At 41.2% G+C, this 23,124-nt stretch overlaps 1 protein-coding gene across 1 annotated transcript in view; it reads right to left on the bottom strand.

Moving 5' to 3' along the window:
- Nucleotides 1-23,124, bottom strand: part of CDH2 (cadherin 2) — a 213,997-nt gene that overhangs the window by 19,113 nt on the left and 171,760 nt on the right. Inside the window, exons 10-14 of the mRNA XM_047697406.1 lie at nucleotides 19,252-19,505; nucleotides 18,139-18,281; nucleotides 14,775-15,008; nucleotides 14,021-14,254; nucleotides 11,937-12,076 (exon numbers count right to left, since the gene is read on the bottom strand). Of these exons, the coding sequence (XP_047553362.1) occupies nucleotides 11,937-12,076; nucleotides 14,021-14,254; nucleotides 14,775-15,008; nucleotides 18,139-18,281; nucleotides 19,252-19,505 (1,005 nt within the window). The remainder of the gene's footprint in view (nucleotides 1-11,936; nucleotides 12,077-14,020; nucleotides 14,255-14,774; nucleotides 15,009-18,138; nucleotides 18,282-19,251; nucleotides 19,506-23,124) is intronic.

Below are 23,124 nucleotides of genomic sequence, written 5' to 3'. Positions count from 1 at the left end.
GTATCTTTGGGCCGTGTAATCTCTATTATAGGCTCTCAACTCTGCAACTACCCCATAAAAGTAGACACAGATAACACGGAAACAACGGACAAGGTGCATGGTTGTATTCTAACACAACTTTATTTATAAAACCAGGCAGTGGGTAGCTCTGGCCAGGTGACCAAACTTTGGCAAATGCCACTTAGTGTCTTAGCTCCCCCGCCGCCAACCCCGGCCAAAGAATAGTGTAAACACATAGCTGGCATTCAAAATCCTTACCACTGTTATTACTGGGATATTGGTAACTTTCTATTCCTCTAAAACTAAATCTAATAAACTTATGGTTAGTCAGGAAGAATGAATATTAAAATGAATTCCAGGAAACATTTTGTTCCTTCACACAAAGTGACAGGAATAACAAATAAAAGGTCGGGTGCAAATCACATGCACATTAAAAATACTTCATGCCCGGTGGGGAATGAACGGGCCCAGACCAGCTGAGAATATGCCGCTGGTAGCCTACCGATGTGTGTCACCTGCAGGTAATCATTTTGAGAAGAGCTAGCACAAAGGGAATGACAATGTACTAATACAATCCCTGGTGAAACTCCTCTTGTGAAACCAGTATCAGCCTTTGCATAACTAACATATACTCGTATTTGCAGGTGGGTATACGTAGACGAATAACTGGAGAACGTAACAAGAGTGTGCTTCAGCCAACAATACAATCTCCACAGTTGTGGAATGGTCTCCACAGTTGTGTCCAGATTCAGCCATGTCAGTTTGTTTACACAGCAGAAAGATTTTGTAAAACAATTATCTCGGAGAATCAAATATACTATGGTTAAATTATATAATTTCATTCTCTGCTTGAGTCAGAGGGCCTGGGTTGGTTGCCCACACCAGGGCTGGATCCTGAGATTGGCACAAAGTACATGGAGACAGATGTCCCCACTGCCCCACCTCAAGCAAAGGTCCCTTGACTTGGGGAATGGCTCCTTTGCTCTCAAGGGGCTTTCTTCTACCTGTACCCCATACTTCTGTCTAGTTATCCAGCCTGGATTTAAAATTTTAGCTCCTATCATCTAGATTGTATACTTGGATTTTTTTTTTTTTTTTTTTTTTTTTGGGTAATAACTTGGTTGCTGAGATTGCTTCTCCAGATTCTGACTTTGTTAATGTCAAAATGTGCTCCATTTTGCAAGCCATGTTTAACAATTAAGTGAGTCTTACTCTTTCTCTGTTCTAAAGCCAGATTACCAGTGGTCTTCTAACAAACCATGGCTAAAGGCCCAGCCTCACTGGTCTTGCCAGTATCACCTGTGTGCTACAAATCAGCAACACCATATACGACATCTGTCATGTGACCACTGGCAAGTGCATTAGGAGTTTGGCCTCTCAAGTCAACATGGACCTGGGGTTCAAACACTGGACCAATAGCAGTGTCTACTGCACAAGGTAGTTGGGAAGATTAAAAAAGAAATGCAAACTAAGGGCACAGCACAGAGCTTGACCCAGCATAAGTATGTAATGAGTGCTAGTGTTTATGAATGGTATCATCACTTCCTGAAGACAACAGGGATTTCAAAGAACGAAAGTCAAGTTAACATGGATGTACTAGTTCAATTAACCCGGCAGACAGACTTATAAAAACTAAGAGGTTCAGGAAGAAGGCCCAATGCATGAACATTCTGTGAACACATGTCAGGTGTGAAGTGTCCTAGGTACATGAATAAAAAATGAGTAGGACAAATCCCTGTTCTCACAGAGCTTAAGGTCTGGAGTAGGACTAGACACGAAAGCTCAAAATAGAGTAGACATGGGATGCTGTGGGTCACAAAGCAGAAACACTTGTTTCAGCTGGGATTCCAAGGGAAGAGGTCATGAGATGAGTCTTGGAGGCTAACCAGAGTTAGACCATGGACTAACGCTAGGCAACTGTGAAGTCACATGTCACAGGTCCAGGCGTTCATTCAAACCTACTGCAGTTGGACATGCAAAGGGGAGAGACAATGTGAGGAGAAAGTAAGTCATCAACCCTCAGAATCCCCAGTCCTCAAAGCCAAGCCCTGGCTTACGGGAGCTGTGGGTTCTTACCCCATCTTAAGCACCTAAATTCCACTGAGTTTAGTGTTTCTTGTGCCATGGAGATTCCAGGGGTCTCAGCTACAGAAGTACTGATACTGATTTCCACAAATCACATAAGAAATCAATTTCATTTAAAAAAAAATGCAGTGGTCACTCATACAGCAATTACATCTGGAACTTCTGGGTTTTGGGATCCTGGGGCACTACAAAGAGCTCCTATTAGGACTCCCTTTATCCTGAAATTGCATGTGAGTTTTCACAGGTGCAAGTGTTGGTCCCTGATCAAAAAGACTTTAGGATCCCTGGGAGCGCAGAGAACATCCTGCAGGTAAGGGAAAGCTGCCCTCCCTGGTTTTTGTGAGCCTTATGTACAGCGTCTCATTTTTATGAGTTGTGCACCTCCTGTGTGTCCCCTGTGAGCCCACCTCCTTCTGGCATATCTGCAGCAGTCACAAAAACAATGCACATGAGCTAGCACTCTACTGTGGGAGGGCCCTAGGAGGAAACTCCTCTCAAAGAACCTCAGAAAAGATTTTCTAAACTTAAGTACCTATCAGGGTGGGGCAGAGACTTCCAGCTGGTCACCGAACCCACTTCTTCTTCTTTTTACTAGGTACCTAGCCAACAGGTTATTTCCTAGGCAATGGAGAATGGAAGTCATGTGTGCCAGGCCTACCCCGTAAAAATCTCCCACAAATCCTCCTCCTTGACCTTTGGTTATTCAAGGATCACAGGTATGGATGGCTGGGGTGACCCTGAAAGCCACATGAAGTAGAGTGGACCTTCCCTCCCCACCCCCAATTCCTATGACCTGAAACCCAGTGACCACGGAATAAGTGAGAAATGCATTTCAATCAGGCTTAGGTCCCTGAAATTTTAGTTTGTTACTGCAGTTGGCCTATTTTAACATCTAAATATATTTATGGTGAGTCCACTTTCTTTTCCTCTTTTTCTTTAAAAAAACAAAACAAAACAGCACTACAGAAAATTGTTCCATGGTTTCAGAACACTGTGGTATCTTCTCCTTGTAGAAATTTGTTTTTTGTTAATCCAATGTCTAATAATTATTATATAATTTAATCAGAGTCAGCAAAAATACATTTCTATAAAGGATTGGTTTATAACATAAGTTAATAAAGCTAGCCTGGGATGAAAACAAGAAAACAAGAACCACTGTCAGAATATATCTGCCTTGCTTAAAGAGAGAAGCCTCTATTTGGTTTCCAGTGATTGTTGTCAAGGGTGAATGCTGGCCGTGTTTCTAGATCTTTCAACTTTCTGGAGAGGCTTGGGAGATCCAAAATTGGTATGAATTTTTTCAATTTCTACACCTTGCAAGCTACATTAAAAAGTCCAGACACAGGGCGCCGGGGTGGTTCAGTGGGTTAAGCCGCTGCCTTTGGTTCGGGTCATGATCTCAGGGTCCTGGGATCGAGTCCCGCATCGGGTTCTCTGCTCGGCAGAGATCCTGCTTCCCTCTCTCTCTCTCTCTGCCTGCCTCTCCATCTACTTGTGATCTCTCTCTGTCAAATAAATAAAATCTTTAAAAAAAAAAAAGTCCAGACACACCTTCCCTCCCTACCCACAGTTAATGAAACATAACTTTTGGAATGAAAGGGAATCCAGCTGTCAGACATGTCCCCCGAAACATGAGGGTTGACATCAGGCCCTTTCTCTGAGAGCTCAGAACCATCTCTGATGCAAAGGCAAGACTCTAAAACTTAAGACAACAAATATGGGAATTCAGATCAGAGTCCTCACAGTTCTGGAATGTGAATTCTCCTGAGTGCAAGAAGGGCTGGTCTCTTCTGAAGAAACCGAGAGACACTAATCTGGCCGATGATGATGTTACACTCAGCAGCAGCAGTGTGGGAAGACAGACCTGGTACAGGGGAAGAGTAAGGATCAAGAGTCCAAGAGACCACTGATGTGGAACCTTTAATTAGCCACTCACATTTTCTGTCAAGACCAGCTCTGACCAGCACCAGCTTTAACCTTACATGGGTTTTTCTGTGGAGAGGGCAATGCTCCCTTAATGTGTCCTTTGAACCAACAGCCGTGGCCCAAACCATCCCAGTGTCTACTCACTGTCACCTCTGAAATTTCTCCACGTGGCCAGTAGCAGCCTCTCTCACAAACCCAGAGTCCCCATAGGAGTCCTTCAGCCCCAAACTCAGAATGGGAAATTTTCCAAGTCAAACTTCAAGAGCAGAGGAAGCTGCTGGATGTCCCAGAGCCCATTTTAAGGAAGGGACATCTTCTGACGAATTCAAATGACATTATGAAAGGTGCGGTTTTAATCGCCTGGTTGAACCTGAGCGTTGCCAAGGATGGTACAGGATCCGGAAAACCCACCACTTTCTTTGGAATCAGATGGACAGGGACTGAATCTCCACGTCCGTACTTTTTAACGTGTGCCATCTCTGCTGTACTGTGGGAGGGTCAAATGAAATAATGTATAAAAAGCACTTACTACAGTGCCTAATCCATAGGGTACCTCAAACAGTAGGTTTTGCTATCATTATGAAGAATGAAACTGTGTAATGGTAAGTGATTGAGACAGAGGTTGTTTAAAGTGAGCACCAGTGAGTGTTGTAAACATAATACACACTCCATAAATGTTTATTTAATATAAAAGCAATCGTAATTAAGTTTAAGCTTTGAAGAACAGGAAGCTAACGGTTTCTGTTTCCTATCCTGGGGCTAAAGGGATGTTTCCATGAAAAGCGAGCCATTGGAGATATTGTACAGATTTTATTAGTGATGCTAATATAGACGGAACTCCCTGCAAAGAACATTAAAAGCTTCCCAGCATCTGCACCTAGCCCCACTGGCCAAAAGAGCACCGATGAACATTTACTAATGAGGGCGATTAAACATGACTTGATAACCACCCAACAAATGACCTGATGGTAGGGAAGTGAAGCAGATAAAGAAGGAACCTTGCCCTCTGACAAGAGAACTGACATTATACTAAAAGTGTCTGTCCAACAGCCAGAAGGCATCTAATGCTAACTTCAAACATGGGACCCACCTAGGGTCCTGACAACCTAAACCAGAGCAGAGTATCGACATGCGCTGGTAAAAGTCTACTATACACAAGACAAAAGAAACAGATGTGTTGTTGTTGTTGTTGTTTTCTTAGGCTTCTGAGCTATTCTGTTAGAGAAATTAGCAGCCTGTGTCCTGGCACAGAACTAAGACAGCCAGAGATGTTAATCAACGGCCGGGAAGATAAGGGCTACCCTTGCAAAGGGCTGCTTTGCTTTACTTTCTTTCTAATCAGTTAGCTTCTCAAGAAGGATACTCTCTCTTGGCAGGAGAAACAGGAATGTTGCCTGAGACAGCCTGAGGCTGGGTCTTACAGCCTTCTTAGCTCAGCTGCCTTTACCTGTCACCACGGACACTACCCGGCTTCCCCAATGGCCTAAACTACCCTCTGAGACCTGCACATCTTTTGCTAAAGCTGGTGATTCTTTGGGATTGTCCAGCTGAGACATCAAGCAGACCACTGCCTGACTATGACAAGCCATGTCTGCCTCATATGGCACAGTCTCCATCCACAGCTTGACGTAACACACGTTCTGTAAAATACTACCTACATGTAATAAAAATCAGCTAAAACTTGTCTAAAGTGTAACATGGCAGCAATCCCATTTCCGAAGGCTACTTGTGTAAAGAGATAATATCTTCCCCCCAAAACGAATAAAAATGTATGATTCATATTCTACTGCCAAAAAGACTTAATGCACACTACAAAGAAACAAGTCATGGGAATAAGTCTTGGGAATAAGGCACAGTATATGAAATGGTGTCAGTGGTATTGTCACAGTGTACTACGGTGACAGGGGGCAGCTTCGCTTGTGGTGAACATAACCTAACAGACTTGTTGAATCACTAGGTTGTACACCTGAAACTAATGTAAAATTGTGTGTCAACAGAAAAAAAAAATAAGACTGTATAACAGGGAGTCACATGTAAATTATGGAAAACAGAAATAGAATGTATTTCACAAAGCTGCACTTCTCAGGAACTGACCATAATTTTAAGATTTAAAGCATTTGCATCTTGTTTAGAAAACGGAAAAGTGGGGTGCCTGGGTGGCTCTGTCATGAAATGTGTGCCTTCAGCTCAGGTCATGATCCTGGGGTCCTGGGATGAGCCCTGCTTCCCGCTCCCTGCTCAATGGGGGAGCCTGCTTCTCCCTCTGCCTCTCCTCCCCACTCATGCCCTCTCTCAATTAAATAAATAAAATCTGTTTTGAAAAAGAAAATGGAAAAATCTTTGGGTTAAATTTACTTAGAAAGTAAGAGTATTATATAAATGGTTTAGTTCTTCTTAAGGAAGAAAAAGTAAAGGAGAAATTCCACCTAGCACTTTAATGCAAATCTTGATGAATTCAGTTGGAGAACTGATGCAACTTGATAGGAAGACATTGTAGAGAGATGGCAGCGAAACAGAACAGTACAACTCAGGGTTGTGCCTGCAGGTGCACACGCTCAGGTGCACACACTCAGAACCACCTGCTTCGTGACAAGTGGACTTCTGCAGTGCAGTGGAGAAGGGTTATCATTTTAGTAGCAGGGCCGGACATCAAGGGAGAAAACAAAAAAGAACTCTGATAAATATCTCATAGCACATGAATAATCCATTAGAGAGATCACAGACTTCATGTGATAGGTAAAAGAATAAAGCTTTGAGAAGACACTATGAAATTTTTTGTTTTTCTTTAATTTTTTTAGGGGGAGAATTCATTACCTCAGAGTCGACAAAGTTTTCTTAAATAAGACATAGATGTACTAACCCAAATGGAATAAAACTGTTATACTGGACTTCGTTAAAATTAAAAACTTTTGTTCACCCTAAGACACCATGAAGAGAATAAAAAAGCAAGCTATGGGTTGGGAAAAGATATTGACCACACATTTATCTGACAAAGAAATGATATTCATCATATAGGAGGACTTCATACAAATCAATAAGATAAAGGCAGACAACACTAATATAAAAGTGGACCAAAAAAGCCAAACAGAAACCTTGCAAAGATGTCAAAATGGGGGGCACCTGGGTGGCTCAGTTGTTAAGCGTCTGCCTTCAGCTCAGGTCATGATCCCCTGGACAGGGTCCTGGGATTGAGCCCCACATCGGGCTCCCTGCTAGGTGGGAAGCCTGCTTCTCCCTCTCCCGCTCCCCCTGCTTGTGTTCCCTCTCTCTGTGTCTCTCTCTATCAAATAAGTCAAAAAAAAAAAAAAAAAAAAAACCAAAAAAACAAAAAGATGTCAAACAGTACATGAGTCAGTAGGAACATACTCAGATACATGCCATCAGAGTGGCTGAAACTGAAAGACTGGAAAAAGCCAAATGCTAGTGAGGATGTGGGGCCACTGGAATTCTCATGCACTATGGTGATGAGGGGAGGGGTCAATTTTGGAAAACTGGCAGGCTTGTGCTAAAGCTGCCCACAGACACCTTCTAGGACCTAGAAATTTAATCCCTATGCACATACCAAACCCTCCCGCACACAAGAATGTTCATAGCAGTTTTATTCATAATAATGCAACTGCATGAACTCAGCCCAAGCATAGTAGAATGGATGAAGAAAATGTGGCTAATTCCTACAACAGAACACTTTTCAGCAACTATAAAAATGAACTACTTCTGTATAGAGCATGGATGAAACTTACAGATGTAAGTTGAGTAAAGGAAGCCAGACACAAAAAGTACCTACTGTATGACATCCATTTACATAATGAAATCTAAAACCCGGCTATGCTGTTCTATGATGATAGAAATCATAATACTAGTTACTTTTTGGCAGAGGGCATACTTCCTGGCAGGGGGTATAAGGAAGGATCCCGGGGTGCTGGAAATGCTCTTGCTGATATGTATGGTGGTTATACTCTTAAACCTTGTAGAAGTCTTCTGCTTCCAGTTGAGCTATAGGAAGTCATGAGGCTATTATTCACATTCTAATGCAAAGAACAAGCCAGGTAAGTGACCAAATCACAGACTTTTGAAGCCATAACTGAGAACATAATGGGGCTAACTGAACAGTTAGCTCTAAGAGAAATAAGACCCATAGCTGTTTTTATCTCTGGAGGAGGAGAGAATGGAAGAAGAAAGGAATCGGTCATTAAGGAGGTCCAGGCTTCCAGTCACGGAATGAGTAAGTCACGGGGATAAAAACCACAGCGTAGGGAATATAGTCAATGATACTGCAGTAGTGTTGTATGGTGACAGATGGTAACTACACTTGTGATAAGCACAGTGTAACATAAAGACTTGTTGAGTCATTATGTTGTATACTTGTTGAGTCATTAGTTTCATTAAGAAACTAATATAACATTGCATGGCGACGATACTTCAGTAAAAAAGGGAACACTATCGCCAATAAAGAAAATATTTTAGAAACTATGTCTCCACCCCCAAAAAGTAGAGAGGAGAGCATAAGGACAAATCACCTAGACTTGCAAAGAAAGTTTAGTGGCCATGTGTGGACAAGCCTGATGGATCTACGTCTTGAGGGAGTGTATACTCACCATCAACTCTTTCCCACAACTCTCTATCTGCTCCCTAAGGGACTGCACCAAAGGGCCAAAGACCTGTCATGCTAAGGAGGAAGTCTGGATTTAATAATTTCCAAAGAGCTGGTGGGGATGTGAAGCCAGAGGCAGGATGTTCATTAGGATGATATTACAGGACAATGATGATTGTGATCTAAGTTAAGTTGAGACGGTGGCCTTGGTGATGGAGATAAGCAAAGGGATTTCATGAACCACTTTAGGTACAGACAAAACCCTTGTTGGTGTAGCATTCCTACACTGCATTTGTATTCTGCTATTATGAAGTAAGTCACAGAATGAATAAAAAATCCATTACTTAATTTTGTCACAATTTTCTTTTCAATTATTTATTTATTTATTCATGTTGATAAAAGACCAGTTTATTTTGCTTCTTAACCCACCTGATGTCCCCCTTCCCTTAGCCCTGTCGCCTCGATCTATCCTTTTCAATTTTTTAAAAGATTTATTTATTTGAGAGAGAGTGAGAGCACATGTGGTGGGGGAGGGGCAGAGGGAGAGGAAGAGAGACAGAGAATCTCAGACTCCCTGCTGAGCCCAGAGCTCAATGTGAGGCTTGATCTCAAGACCCGGAGATCATCAGCTGTACTAAATCAAGAATCAGATGCCCAACTGACTGAGTCACCTAGGCATTCCAACTTTTTTACAATTTTCTATAATGAGAACTGCAAAAGGAAATCATGACAGAGAAACCAAGATGGACAGATGATCTAGATGAGCATGGCATCAAAGAACCAAGAGGCTAGCTACCAAAAGATACTGTAGGAAAACCAGTACTAAATAAAGAAAATTAGACACAGAGGACAATATAGACAAAGTTCCAGAAAAATCTTTCAACTCTTGGGGAAATGGGTAGAAAACAAAACATTTGTGCCTAAGAGCTTATCGGGGGTCAAAGAAAATTTCAAAAGTCAGTAAAAGAAGAGGCTGAACATTTATGAGGATCACTTTAATAAATCTTGCAATAGGTAAGTTTGACTTCTTGGATCTCAAGAATTAATCTAAGCAGATAAAGTCAATAAAGGAAGTCAGTCTTACCTAAAATAACTACAACAATAAAACCTCATTCAACTCTTTCGCTCAAAGGGATTGGTGGGAAGGAGGGAAAAGGAGAGTGAGATCAGGTAACACTGACTGTGCTGGCCCAGACTCTCAAATGTTGAGAACGATCTTGGTTCTTGCCTCTGGGCCTCCAATTCTGTGAAACACCCAGTTAAGACTGGTAGCCTTCCAGTTATTACTATTTCTACTGAAGCTTCATGGAGTTGGGTTTAGATTTATGCCTAGAAAATTACACACAATGACATGAAAAGTAAAATACCGAAAGTAGAAGATTTATGAGATAATGTGATCAATATATGTTTGCTGATCCTGAACACAGCTCAGGAAAGTGAAAGGATAGATTAATTAAGGATTAATCCAAACATGAATTTTAATATCCAAAGACATTTATAAGCAAGAAACCCTGGGGCATATTTATAGAGCCACTTTAATTAGTCAGTATTCAAAGTAGCTTTACACATGAGTCAAGTTTTCAACATATTTTAATAAGCATCTCTTCTACATGCAGGAATTGAAGTGCCGTAAACCAAGTATGGAATCTGGAATCAGAAAAGGTGGACCTCAGTTCTGGCTCTGCCAGTTATAAGCTCTGAGAGCTCATCACGCAACTGGCTACAAATGGAACATGGAGAACTCTAGTGGGTTGCCATAAAGGCTAAACACAACAGTGGATGTGAATGTGCTTTGGAAAACAGAAAGTGATACAGGGGCACCTGGGTGGTGTAGTTGGCTGGGCGACCAGCTCCTGGTTTCAACTCAGGTCTGATCTTAGGGTCGGAGATCAAGCCCCACATCACACTCAGCTCGGAGTCTGTTTGAGATGCTCTCTCTGCCTCTCTCTCTGCCACCCCCAACTCGTACTCACGTTCTCTCTCAAATAAATAAATAATAAAATCTTTGAAAAAGCAAAAGCAAAAAAACAAACAACAAACAACAAACAAATAAAAAAAAAAAAACCCACAACACCCAAAAAGTGATCTATTATTTCCTCAGAGAAGGGAAAGAGAATATACGTTCATGAAAATTTGCGTTTACTCAAATTAACAGTCTTATCACTAATTGTCTATATATATAGTTAAGAAAGAGTACATTTGAATTTACTGATAATGATCCATGACCCAAGAATTCTGAGTTCTTTTTTTGACTACTGCTCCAAAGTTTGTATTTTTAAGTCAGAAATAACATAATTATCAAAGTATTTAAAATATAGTCACCTGTCATGGTGACTTTTTGTAGATTACATTAGTATCTTCCAGGTAATTACGAGAGGTACGGTCTCGGGGTGGTTAGTTTAGGCTGTGGCATCAGACAGACCTGGATTCAAACTCTGTGTCCATCACTTCCTACTTCTGTATGAGAATCCAGTCAACTTTAGCTTTGTTTTCTATCACAAAAGGGGAGACACTCACAGTGTAATATCACAGGGTTTCGAAGATTTAAGAGACACCAGCATTTATTACACCCAGCAGAACGCCTTGTATGTGGTATAGGCATTACAGATGTGAGCCATGGCAATACCTAAAATTTGCTTTCAAAGCACATAAAGGTGTTCCACATAGTGGTCACCCTCATCCTTGAACATGTTCCTTACGTACACAGTGATACAGAAGCTCACGTGATTTTAGAGCCAGATGGGAACTTCCACATGTATGACCCAGGCAACATGAAAGACTCCACTGATACAAAGATGAACTAGATCTGGTCTCCAACTTCAAATACTTCTCAAGAATTTAAGACTCTTGAGGGCAGATATCTGTGGGCTCTGCCCACTTCTGTACCTTCAGTGATCAAAATGGTGTATGGAATATTGAACTTGCTTGGTAAATGTTTGTAGAATGAATTATCTAGTGCTTTTCCTGTATATTTATGTATATATAAATCCCCATGTAGAAACTAATTTTGCTTACACTTTAGATATCCAAAGAAGAAAAACTATAAAAAATATTTTTATTAGCATTATTATAATTGGAACTGGGTTTAAATCCTAGCTCCTCAATGTTAACGATTTTCTTGCAGAAAAAAGTACGATGACATTTGGCACTTTGAAAAACAAAAATCAAGAAATGTGCGGCACATCTAGGGAAGAATTCCTCCCAAGTATTTGATAAAGTGACAAACAGGAAACTTGAGACCATTTCCTTACTTCTTGCGTGTATTAACATTTGTCCTACCCCTTGAATTACGTGATCACAAAATTTCATCTCAAAGGTTTAAAATATAGCTCACCTGGTCTTCTTCTCCTCCACCTTCTTCATCGTATTTTAAGATATTATCTCTTACATCATCTTCTGGATCAATTAAAAGTTGCTTGGCCTGACGTTCTTTATCCCGGCGTTTCATCCATACCACAAACATCAGAACAAGGACTAGGTAGCAAGAGTTAAAAAAAAAAAATAGTGTCATAATTTTAAAAACATGACCTTTTTAATCACTGCTTTTCACATTAATAACATACTTATCTGGGTCAAGAGCATGTAAGGCCTCTCTCAGTCTGTTCCCTCTCTCTGGCCTGCCGTGAAGAGAGAGAAGGCTGTGCTGGGGCCAGAGCGCAGGCCACAGAGCCTGAAACCTTGGGTTCCAGAACCTTGTCCCTCTGAACTCACTAGCTGAATGCCCAGCCTCCATTTTATCATTTACCAACGGGGACAATAACCATGTCTGTCTCTGACTTTGGCTTGCTGGAGGATAGGACACTCCTAATATAATGGTTTGTAAATTCTAAACCAACAAACAATAAGAAGTTAATTGTTCCTTGTTATGCAACTGCTGTGTCACTGAAGTGGGTCAGCCATCATGATCCCCTCTACCTCGGAGGGAAGAGCACTTCCCAAGGAAGGAAGGGGCCTACCAGGATGACTCGAGGAGTAAATCAGAATTGGGTTGGCAACTGGGTCTTGAGGATTTTTGGCTCCCAAAGGCTGGTGTTTTTCTCCTGTGCTATTCTGCATTCCCTTCACATGAGAAGCCGACGGGATTCGTTTTGAGCACTGAAATAACGTTAGGCTTTCCTGCTTTACACTTTTGTGCCAGATCTGGCACCATGATTTTTCCAGAGGGTTGACGTTAAAATGAGCACCGATTCATTTTCTTTCAAAATGCTACAGTCACTCCTTCACGCCTTCATCCATCATATCGAAGTCTTTCTTGATAAAGTTGGCATATATGCCACGTTTTAGTTCAAATTGAAACATATCCCTAAGTGCACATCTAAGGAGGGCGTTCTCTCTCAAATCTGAGGATATCGGTTTACATCCTGAAGCAAGAGATTTAATGACTCCTATTTGAGCACATTTTTATTATTGGCCATAAAAGTAAATATCCTCCTTTTAAAGCCAGATACATGATCTCATTTGCCATTGTTCCAGGGCTAAATCTAGCAAGTGGATTATTAGTATAGCATGCAGGTTTCAAATTATAGTCAAAGTAGTCTCCACACAGGAAGTAAAAAATGCCCAGGTTTCTATAGTAATTGCTCGGAATAAAGGGACAGAATTCTAAATTGCCAGAACACTTGTAAATGGAGAAAACATAAAAGAAATGGCCAACATTTTCAAGGAAGTGATTGGTGCATAGCATGGTAGCTAAGTCCTGCTGCTATTTAACAATAAAACACAGGGCCCCAGCAATTTATCCCTTTAACCTGCACGCGTAGAAGTGGCTCCTAAAGTATTTTCCAGTGGTTAATTTCTTGCATTCCATTGAACCAAAGATTTCAAAGTGTCTGAAAAAGGAGCAATTCCTTAACCTAGACTTGCTCTAAAGACAGACAATTTATTGAGCTATGCAATCACTTCTATTATCAAACGTGCTGTATGAAGTACAATCGCTCACTATTTTACGTACCCTTTAGTAACAAATACCTTGATCCCTGCCTGACCGGAGCCGGCTGCTGACTGTGCTTTATACGAAGGCAAGCCAAGGAAAGCAATATACTTATTTTCCTAAATCATCAACCAAGTGCCATAAATCCATACTCAAATCATAAGCTAAGAGCTCACACTTAGGACCATCCAACATTTTTCTATGAAGAGAGTTTGCTATAGCTCCCTCCAGCCGTCAGCATCAGAAAACGGCTGCAATGGGTCAGGGGCGAGGAGGTGGGTTGGCTGGATTTGCTCTAAGCATGTAAGTGCCCCAGGGATTTTCTCACTCTGCGGGGGACCTGACTGTCCCATATATGTTGGCCAGAATGCGTTCAGAGGTCGAAGAGAATTGTCAGATGATGTCAAAAGGCAACAGCAAGAAGTTACTTTGCAAAACATCTTAGTGGGGAGAAGAATTAAACTCTAAGAGACAGTGCCAACACTTACTGAGCAGGATAATGATGCAGAGGAGGATGGCAATAATGGCACCCGTGCCCAGCCCTGCGCCCACGATTCTGTCCACATCGGTGCAGTCCCCGTTGGAGTCGCACTGGCAAACCTTCACGCGAAGGATGGAGATATTCGATTTGGGGGGATTACCCGAATCTGTGATTATGATCGGAACTTCATAAATCCCAGCTTCAAGAAATTTTATCTTCAAATTAAGCTGAGCAAAATCACCTACATGAGAAAGGAAGGGGTATGATGGATAGTTAATATATCATATGATAAAAAACACGCAGCATTTTCCAGAGTGCATTTACTACTTAAGAGTATATATCAAGCAGGGGTGCCTGGGTGGCTCAGTGGGTTAAAGCCTCTGCCTTCGGCTCAGGTCATGATCTCAGAGTCCTGGGATCGAGCCCCACATCGGGCTCTCTGCTCAGCAGGGAGCCTGCTTCCTCCTCTCTCTCTGCCTGCCTCTCTGCCTACTTGTAATTTCTGTCTGTCAAATAAATAAATAAAATCTTAAAAAAAATTTTAAAAATAAAAAAAAGAGTATATATCAAGCAATACAATTATGCTACATTGTGAAGACCTTTTTTTTTAGCTGTGAAAGTTTTTAACATCTTACTTAACTTTAAGTAGCTTTTAAAATATATTTAATGAGAATATTATAAAGCACCTAAAATTAACTTTTCATATCAGGCTTCAAAACCTCTCAGCTGCACCTATTGTCAAATAATTAACCTGTTCTTACCATTCAGCCGAGTGATGGTCCAATTTCTCTTAATAGTCGCTGGAGACAAAGGAAGATCAAAAGCAAATGGTCCAGCATTTGGATCGATGTCATAGTCAAGTGCTGTGATGTTAATTGAATTGGGGTCTGGAGTTTCGCAAGTCTCTGCCTCTTGAGGTAGCACTTGAGGGGCATTGTCATTAATATCAAGTAAATAGATCTGCAGTGTTCCCGTTCCGCTCATAGGGGGTATTCCTTCAAAGAAGAAAAATCACAGAACAGTGCTGAACAGGTCTTTCCCATGAGTCTCCATTATGGTGGAATTCTCAAAGCTTCTAGCCCGCTTCCCCTCATCACTACATAACCTTGGAAAAATGTAGTCGCCACAGCACCTAGCAGACTGTTTCTCCAACAAGGCCACTTCCTGCTTCCTTTCTAGGATGACCCTGAGCTGCCCCTTTTGGTGTGCCCAACTGAGCACTGGGACAATGCATGTGCCTGAGAAGTGCGCTTCTGCACCTGCTTTTCCCTCACTGACCATTACGCGGGGCCATGTGCATACCACGTTCGTCTAGCCACTGTGGGGAATATAAGAGAAGCAGAACATGGGGCTCAAGACCTTGTGTACTTTTTGGATGGAGAACCAGGACATGCATGAAAAAGTGTGAGAATGCTTTTAAGGCTCAAACATAGCTATGAAATATTCAACCAGTCTACAGATGGGTAACACAGACCCATAGACCTCATCTTGGGAAGGAATGCCACGGAGAAGAGAAATAGGATTTATGGTTCAACCAACTACCTGCTTGACCAAGAATTAGGTTGCTCTATATACATTATTTCATTGTAATCCTACGAAGCAGATTTAAACAGACGGAAAACCTATAGCTCTGTGAGCTGCTCATGGTCACACACTCTTGGAAGTGGTGGGGTTACTACTCCAGATGGGTCTGCCTGACCCCAAACCCATTCTCATTCCATGCTAAAAATGATCTCTACTAGTTTTTGTGATTCTTTAGTCTGGTAATTTGGCCTCTGCTATATTATATGTATTTTTAGTATTATAGTATTATATATAAATAATGACTTAATTATTTTATTTCATTTAATTACATAATTTACATTATATGAATAGAATAGAATAGAAATAGAAAAAAATGTTAAAATCATAAATCTGAGACCCAGAAGTTTCAGTGACTTGCCCAAGAACATGTGATTAGAACTGTGCACACATCCACTGCTGGGACAAGGAGAAATCTCTTTGGACCTGTCTGAAGAACACAGACAGTTCTGGGAGCAGGGAGAATAAAAGTCGCGGGGTGCGGTGAGGTGGCTGTGTACAATATTCTAATAATGAATACAGCACCAAGAGCTCAGTGATAGTCCACAGTTTGATGAACTTTCACACTCATGATCACATATATTATTATTTGACTCTCATTACAACTTTACAGAATAGGCGAGCCGCTAAAATAACTTATAAATAATGAAACGAAGGCACAGAGAGTATAAGAGCTTGCCCCATCATTAAGAAGCAGAACCGGGGCTTCACATCCAGCCTCGATTAAAAGTCAAGTGCCTCTGTCAAACATGAAGGCTAATACGATGCAACAACCCACTTCTCTCTCCTATCAAATGCCCTTTCAATTAGAAAAATATCCACGTTGGTGAATGACAAATCTGGTTGTAATGCACAACCAACATTCACACATATAATTTTACAGCTCTTTAAATCTCAACATAATGGTGCAAGATATATTGCTTTAAGTTCCATCGTAGAAGAAAGCAACCACTTACATGCAGTGAGAACATAAAACAGACACTCATGCTGTGCTCTGATGTGCAAAGGCAGAAGCTATTCCTACTACATTTCAACTCCAAATATTTGAACAGTAGGTCTGACATTAGAAAGGATAAGAAATATAGCTTTGACCCTCTCACCATGTAGATGTATGATAAATAATCATCTCACTGAATCTTACTATATAGGATTCAGAAAGGTCCATTGAAACTGTTTTTATCAAAAGTGTCTACAGGCCACGTTTTTCAAACTGCTTATCTTAACCACCAAACTGAAGCCTGCTAGTTTTATTAGATGCTAACGTTGATAATCTAGAACTGAATGATTTTCAAATGTGGTTGTGACTCAGTTTTAAAACTATTAACAGAAACATTTATTTGAGTCTTTATGTCAGGCACTGTTTTAAAAACTATGTGTACAAAACACCTTATCTTCCCCAATACACTATGAGTTAAGCACTGCTCCCATTATCCCCAGTTAAGAGAAAAAGTAAAGGATATATTTAAAATCTCACTGCCAATCCCACAGTTAGGAAGTAGTAGATCTGGAGTCTGGGTCCAGATGGTCAGGCAGACCTTCAGAGGTTGTACTCTTAAACACATGTCATACTAAGGGCTGACAAAGCAAAATAAATCCATCACCAGGTTTACGGAAGTCATTTTTGTGTTATATAACTAAAAGAAAGAGAGAGAGAAAGAGAGAAAGACGAAGGAAGGAAGGATGGATGGAGGAAGGAAGAAAAGAAGGAAGGAAAGAAAAGAAAGAAGTCTACCTATTAATCTGAATCATTTAGAATTTGGCAGAGACCCAGAAAGGGGAAAAAAAAAAAAAGGACTAGACTCTATGTTCTGAAACTAACACTCAAAACTTGAGTACTTACTCACTTTATGCATGAAATTATGAGTTTCCTATCCATGGCGGAATAGAGGCAGAGAATTACAAAGAGAAAAAAATGCTAGAGACGGATCAACTGATGTCAGCAAACAGACTGATCATAACAGATATAAAAAGATCACCTCAGAGGTGCCTGAGTGGCTCAGTAGGTTAAAGCCTCTGCCTTCTGTTCAGGTCATGATCCCAGAATCCTGGGATCGAGCCCTGCATCGGGCTCTCTGCTCTGCAGAGAGCCTGCTTCCCCCTCCCCCCGGCCCTGCCTCTCTCTCTGCCTGCCTCTCTGCCTACTTGTGATCTCTCTCTGTCAAATAAATAAATAAAAATCTTAAAAAAAAAATCACCTCAGGAACCAGTGTCTGGGCCACTGAGGCACGAGACTAGACTCAACTTGCAGGAAGGAGCAGTCAGTGTGCCACAGGGCAGAAGAGCTACAGAGGTTTGTTGTCACAACACGAGGCTACCACTGAGGGCCCGTGGACATGGTGAACATTCATTATAGAAGTTAGGGAACATGTGAGAACACCCAGTGGAAATGGAAAATAGACACAGGGGGCACAGCTTCATAAAGGTCAGTTTTCCAGACAATTGAGCTTGGGAGAAAACCTCATTTCCCGATGATGCATTCATGATGAGGCTCTACTCTCTTTAACGACATATGCGGTAATACAGTGACCATATTTAATTACGTACCATTGTCAGAAGCAAGGAAAGTAGCATTATAGATATTGTTTTTCACGTTTGGTGATTCTCTGTCCAAAACAGCGATTGTTGTTATTTGCCCGTTCACAGGATCGATTTTTAGCCAATTGGCAGGATCAGATAATTTTGTGTATCTACAAAATGAAAGCATTAGTAAGTTTATTTTTTTTTAATATACTTAAAAAAATAACTACACAGAACTACACTCTTCAAAGAGAGTGCCACTGTCGGAGATCATATAAAGTAGATGGATATGTATCAGTAGGTCTATCAGCATAAACTCCTTTTTATTCTGCATGGAGAGGAACCTTTTCAAGCTCAGATAACCAATATATAGACTGGAAAAAATTTCCTGTGTTTTGAAAGGTAAAAGTTGTAGGAGTTCAATACACCTACTAGTTAGCTATTTATCTATCTTGATATCAATGTATAGAGAAATGCAGAAGATATGCAATTATTTGTTAGCAGCAGTTCTGAAAGAGGTTAAATTATCTATGAGCTAATTAAAAAAATTATCATCACCAGCAATGGATAGGAGTAATGTGGGGTAGGCTCTGCCAATGATCTATCTACTCCCTCATCAGGAAAGATAAATTAGATTTTGCTGAGGTTGGAAGTCTTACAGATATCTTTTATCAGCCCTATAACTACTGTACAGGTGAGGCAAAAATAATTAGCTCTTATATCTTGTTTTTGGCTTGAGTTTCCTTTTTTCCTGGTGTGTGGAGAAGAGAGAAATGTTACAGCTTCTGAGAGTCCCCCATTTACTTGCAGTGAAAACTTCTTGCAACGTTTGGTATAATAGCACTGGCTAAGTTATTATGAAATATGAAGAGATAAAAGGGGGCAGAGAAAAAAGAGCTAGGAAACATTTTTTTTTTCTTCAAATAATACATGAGTAGATCCATTCTTCTACTTCCTATCTGATATATACTCACTGATCTATTTCCTGACAGGAAGATTCATCAAGGAATTAAAAATAATTCTGTAATGAGTCGTTTTAGTTCCAGTTCAAATTTCTCATTCAAATGGTAGATTAATTTTGTGCACAACACAGAACATGAAGTAAATTTTAAAAAAAACGCCACGGGTGGCATTTGATACCTAATATTTTGCTGCATATACCGATCTGGGTCCTGAGCGGTGAACGTTGTTAACATGGTACCAGCATGAAGGCCCTCTTCTTGGCGAATGATTTTGGGGTTTGGGGCAAAATAAGGGTTTTCATTCACATCGATGACTGTGACAGACACTGTTGCAGTTGACTGAGGTGGGTGCTGGATACCCTTGGCTAATGGCACTTGATTTTCAGCAGTGACAGTGAGGACAAACATCCTATTTGTTTCAAAGTCAATTGGCTGAGAAAAAGAAAGGAAACCATATTTTTGCAGGAAATAAGAATATTTGCATTCTACAGTTTTCAACTCCATTTCCCAAACATTAATTTTTCATTCACTATACCATAGGTTCCTCTCAAATGTCTGGAACACATGCATTGGCCAATGACTGAAATATTTATCACAATTGAGCCTGTTTGTATAATATATTTGTAAATCTTGGACACTTCAATGATTTATGTTCACAAAATAATGCATATTACTATTGCACTGATTGCATTCATTCAGCAACATCTTAAAGCTTCGTTATTCTTAAGAACAGCATTATTAACCAAAAATACTAAATAGTCTGAGGTCAAATGAGAACCCAGATGTCTAGATTATACTCTAAAATGTTGGGATCAAGATTAGTCCCCATCCATCTGTGCTGAAGGCCAAAACAAACAAACAAAATAAAGTACCAAACTATAAAATCTAACTTTTTCATAAAACAAAAACTTAATTCTATTTAAAAGTGTCATTCATAAAACTAAAAAAAATAAGTGTCATCCATAATTTGAAATACATTTTAAAGTACAGACATGTACACACACTTATGAAAAAAAAACAGTATTTGTAGGTGGAAGGGCTTTTTCTTGTCTTTTTCTTATTCCTTTACTTAGCAAACTAAAACTCTGGCTGTCTCCCAAAAAGTTTTAGGTATTCTACCGGTTTGTAAGAATCCCTAATCTAAGAACAACACTTTAGATAAAGGCAATGCACAAATAACTCATAATGTAAATATTAACTTCCAAATTTCCATTGAATCCTACTGTCAACAGAAAAGTTACCAGGGGTCAAGTGATCAGACTGGACTTTGATTTCACCCTTGGTTTCCCCTAATCACCTTCTAGTGTGGGTGCAGATTACATATTATTGTGCCATAAGAATTTGAGGGGAAAAAAAGAGCTTAGCGAGCTCTCCTGCCCTCAAAGTTGGTCTAGGAAGGATTAGGAGCAAAGCTAATGAGAATGTCCCATTATTAGTTTCCTACCCTAGACCACTCCTTAAAACCTTCAAACACAGAGTTTCTTTTTCTCTCACTCTAAAATCCCCAATTCAACTTCCCTTTCTCAACTATTTTAAATAAGACAGTATAGAAGCCAGAAAGTAAAATAGAAAGAAAGAAAATAGAATAGAATTCTTTCAGTGATTTCATTAGCTATAAGCTATGTATTTATTATACGTGAAGTTAACATCCCCTTGCTTCCAGCACTCAGTGTTTGTTTTGTTTGGTTTTTGACAATTAAAGATCAAAAGAACTAATTTTTGCTTGAATAAAGCATTTAAAAACAGGAGTATAAATTCACAATATTTTCCAAAACGCAGGCACTGTTTGTCCCGACTCATCCCCTTTTACTTTTGTGATGATTTTGGGTTTGTCCTCTGAGTCAATACTCAAAGGGCACCTTGAGAATAATAGGTGTGTGGCATCCTTTCGAATAGCTATCAATCAGTGATCGATACTTCAGGATGGAAAGGCTGCTGGGAAGATGGCAGAGTAGGAGGATCCCCGACTCAGCTCTTGCTGCGTGGTTGCCTGGAGAGCACCTCCATAGGCATAGATAACCCGGAAAGCAACCAGATAGGTAGGAGAACTGACTTTCTGAGGCCTGACAGACAAGAGGCCACAGTGAAGCAGACCCACCCTTTCTGATCGCTCTTGGCAAGTTCCATCAAAGCACTGACACAAGCCTGACAGTTTGTGAGCAGCCCAGAGGAGGGCCACCCACTCCAGAGAGAGTCCTGCCAGGGGAGAGGGGAGGACAGCCACATGCCAGTCTGCCTGCTGGCCCCACCCACCACCAAAAGCTTCTCGGGGACAACACAGGGAAAGTACCTGCAGTTCGGGGCTACTTCATCTATGGTAAGTGCCTGGTCTGAGTCAACTCAAGCCCAAATGTGGCCCCTGACTGGCCCACTAACACCACAGGGACCAGACTCTGCCCACAACAGGCAGAGAGCCATCACAGGCGGGATGAAGGCAAACATAGGTCCACCACAACGGTAGGATACCCCTGGGGCAGCACACCTAGGAGACACCCCTGAAGTGCCAGGTTCTGGGGAACAGGGGGCATTGCATTGTGGTACCTCTTCATCATTAAGCCACTACTTCCAAGTGAGGGAGATGTTGCTGACTTTCCTAACACAGAGAAACAGACACAGCAATAGACAGAATGAGGATACAGAGGAGTATGTCCCAGATGAAAGAATGACACAAATCACAGCAAGAGACCTAAGCGAAATGGAGATAAGAAACATGTCTGATACTGAATTTAAAGTAACGTTCGTAAAGATCCTCCCTGGAATTGAGAAAGGAGTGCAGAACCTCCATGAGAGCCCCCACCAAGAGAGAGCAGCCTTTAAAAAGAACCAATAGAGCTACTGGACTCACCGAATGGAAATAAAAATAGACCACCTGGAATAAATAGCAAACAAGAGGAAGTAGAAGAATGGATCAGCCACCTGGAGGACAGGGTCTTGGAAAGTAATCAAGCTGAGCAGATGTGAAGGGAAAAAAATACACAGAATGAGAACAGACCTAGGGAACTCAGCAACACTATCAAGCGTAGAAGTCGCATGATAGGGATCCCAGAAGGGGAAAAGTGAGAAAAGGGGGCAGTTTTGTCTGAAGAAAGAATAGCTAAGAACTTTCTGAATCTAGGGAAGGACAGAGAAATCCAGATCCAGGAGGCACAGAGAGCCCCCAACAAAACCAACCCAAAGTGGTCTACACGAAGACACAAAGTAAATAAGGTGGCTGAAAGTAGTGATAATGAGAGAATTTTAAAAGCAGCAAGAGAAAGGAAAGCAGTGACAGACAAGAGAAACCCCACGTGGCGATCAGTGGCTTTTTCAGCAGAAACTCTACAGGGCAGAAGAAAGTGGCATGATAAATTCCCACGGCTGAAAGGAAAAAATCTAGAGTCAAGAATACTCCATCTAGCAAGGCTTTCGTTTAGAAGAGAAGGAGAGGTAGAGTCTCCCAGAAAACAAAAGTTAAAAGCAAAACCAGCCACATTCCTGTCACCCAGGATGCCATCGGCCTGTGGGTCCCAAATTCTCAGCCCAGCCACCCTCCTGCCCGAGTGAGTGCGCACGGGCTGCCACCTGCTCAGTGCCAAGTCAACACGCCTTCACCATAGACGGACCAGGACTCACACGGACACTCTTCCCCTCAAATTCCAGCCCCTGTGCTCAAGTCTGTGCACAAAAGTGGGCATAATTGGAAGAGCAGAGTGAAGCAACCCAAACAGTGACACCGGATCTGTGGGATACATCATGGATGAAAGGAGTGTGCTCGGCTGAGAACATGTCCAGCAAGGCCACCAAAGAACAATATGCACGGCACGATTCTGGTTAGTGAAAGAAACACACCGAGGATAAAGAAAACAGGATGTGTCCAGGGAGGGAGACAAACCATGAAGAGACTCTTAAGCATATGGAACAAACTGCAGGTGCTGGAGGGGAGGCAGGTAGGAGGAAGGGGTACCTGGGGGGTGGGCATTAAGGGGGCCCTCGATGGAATGAGCACTGGGTGTTCTATGCCACTGATGGATCATTGAACTCCACCTGGGAAACTAATACTATTCTATATGTT

Source organism: Lutra lutra, chromosome 12 (genome assembly GCF_902655055.1).
Source record: "Lutra lutra chromosome 12, mLutLut1.2, whole genome shotgun sequence".
In the NCBI taxonomy this organism is placed as follows: Eukaryota; Metazoa; Chordata; class Mammalia; order Carnivora; family Mustelidae; genus Lutra; species Lutra lutra.
The sequence above is the reverse complement of the archived record's forward strand: the minus strand, read 5'-3'. Positions and strand labels throughout refer to the sequence as shown.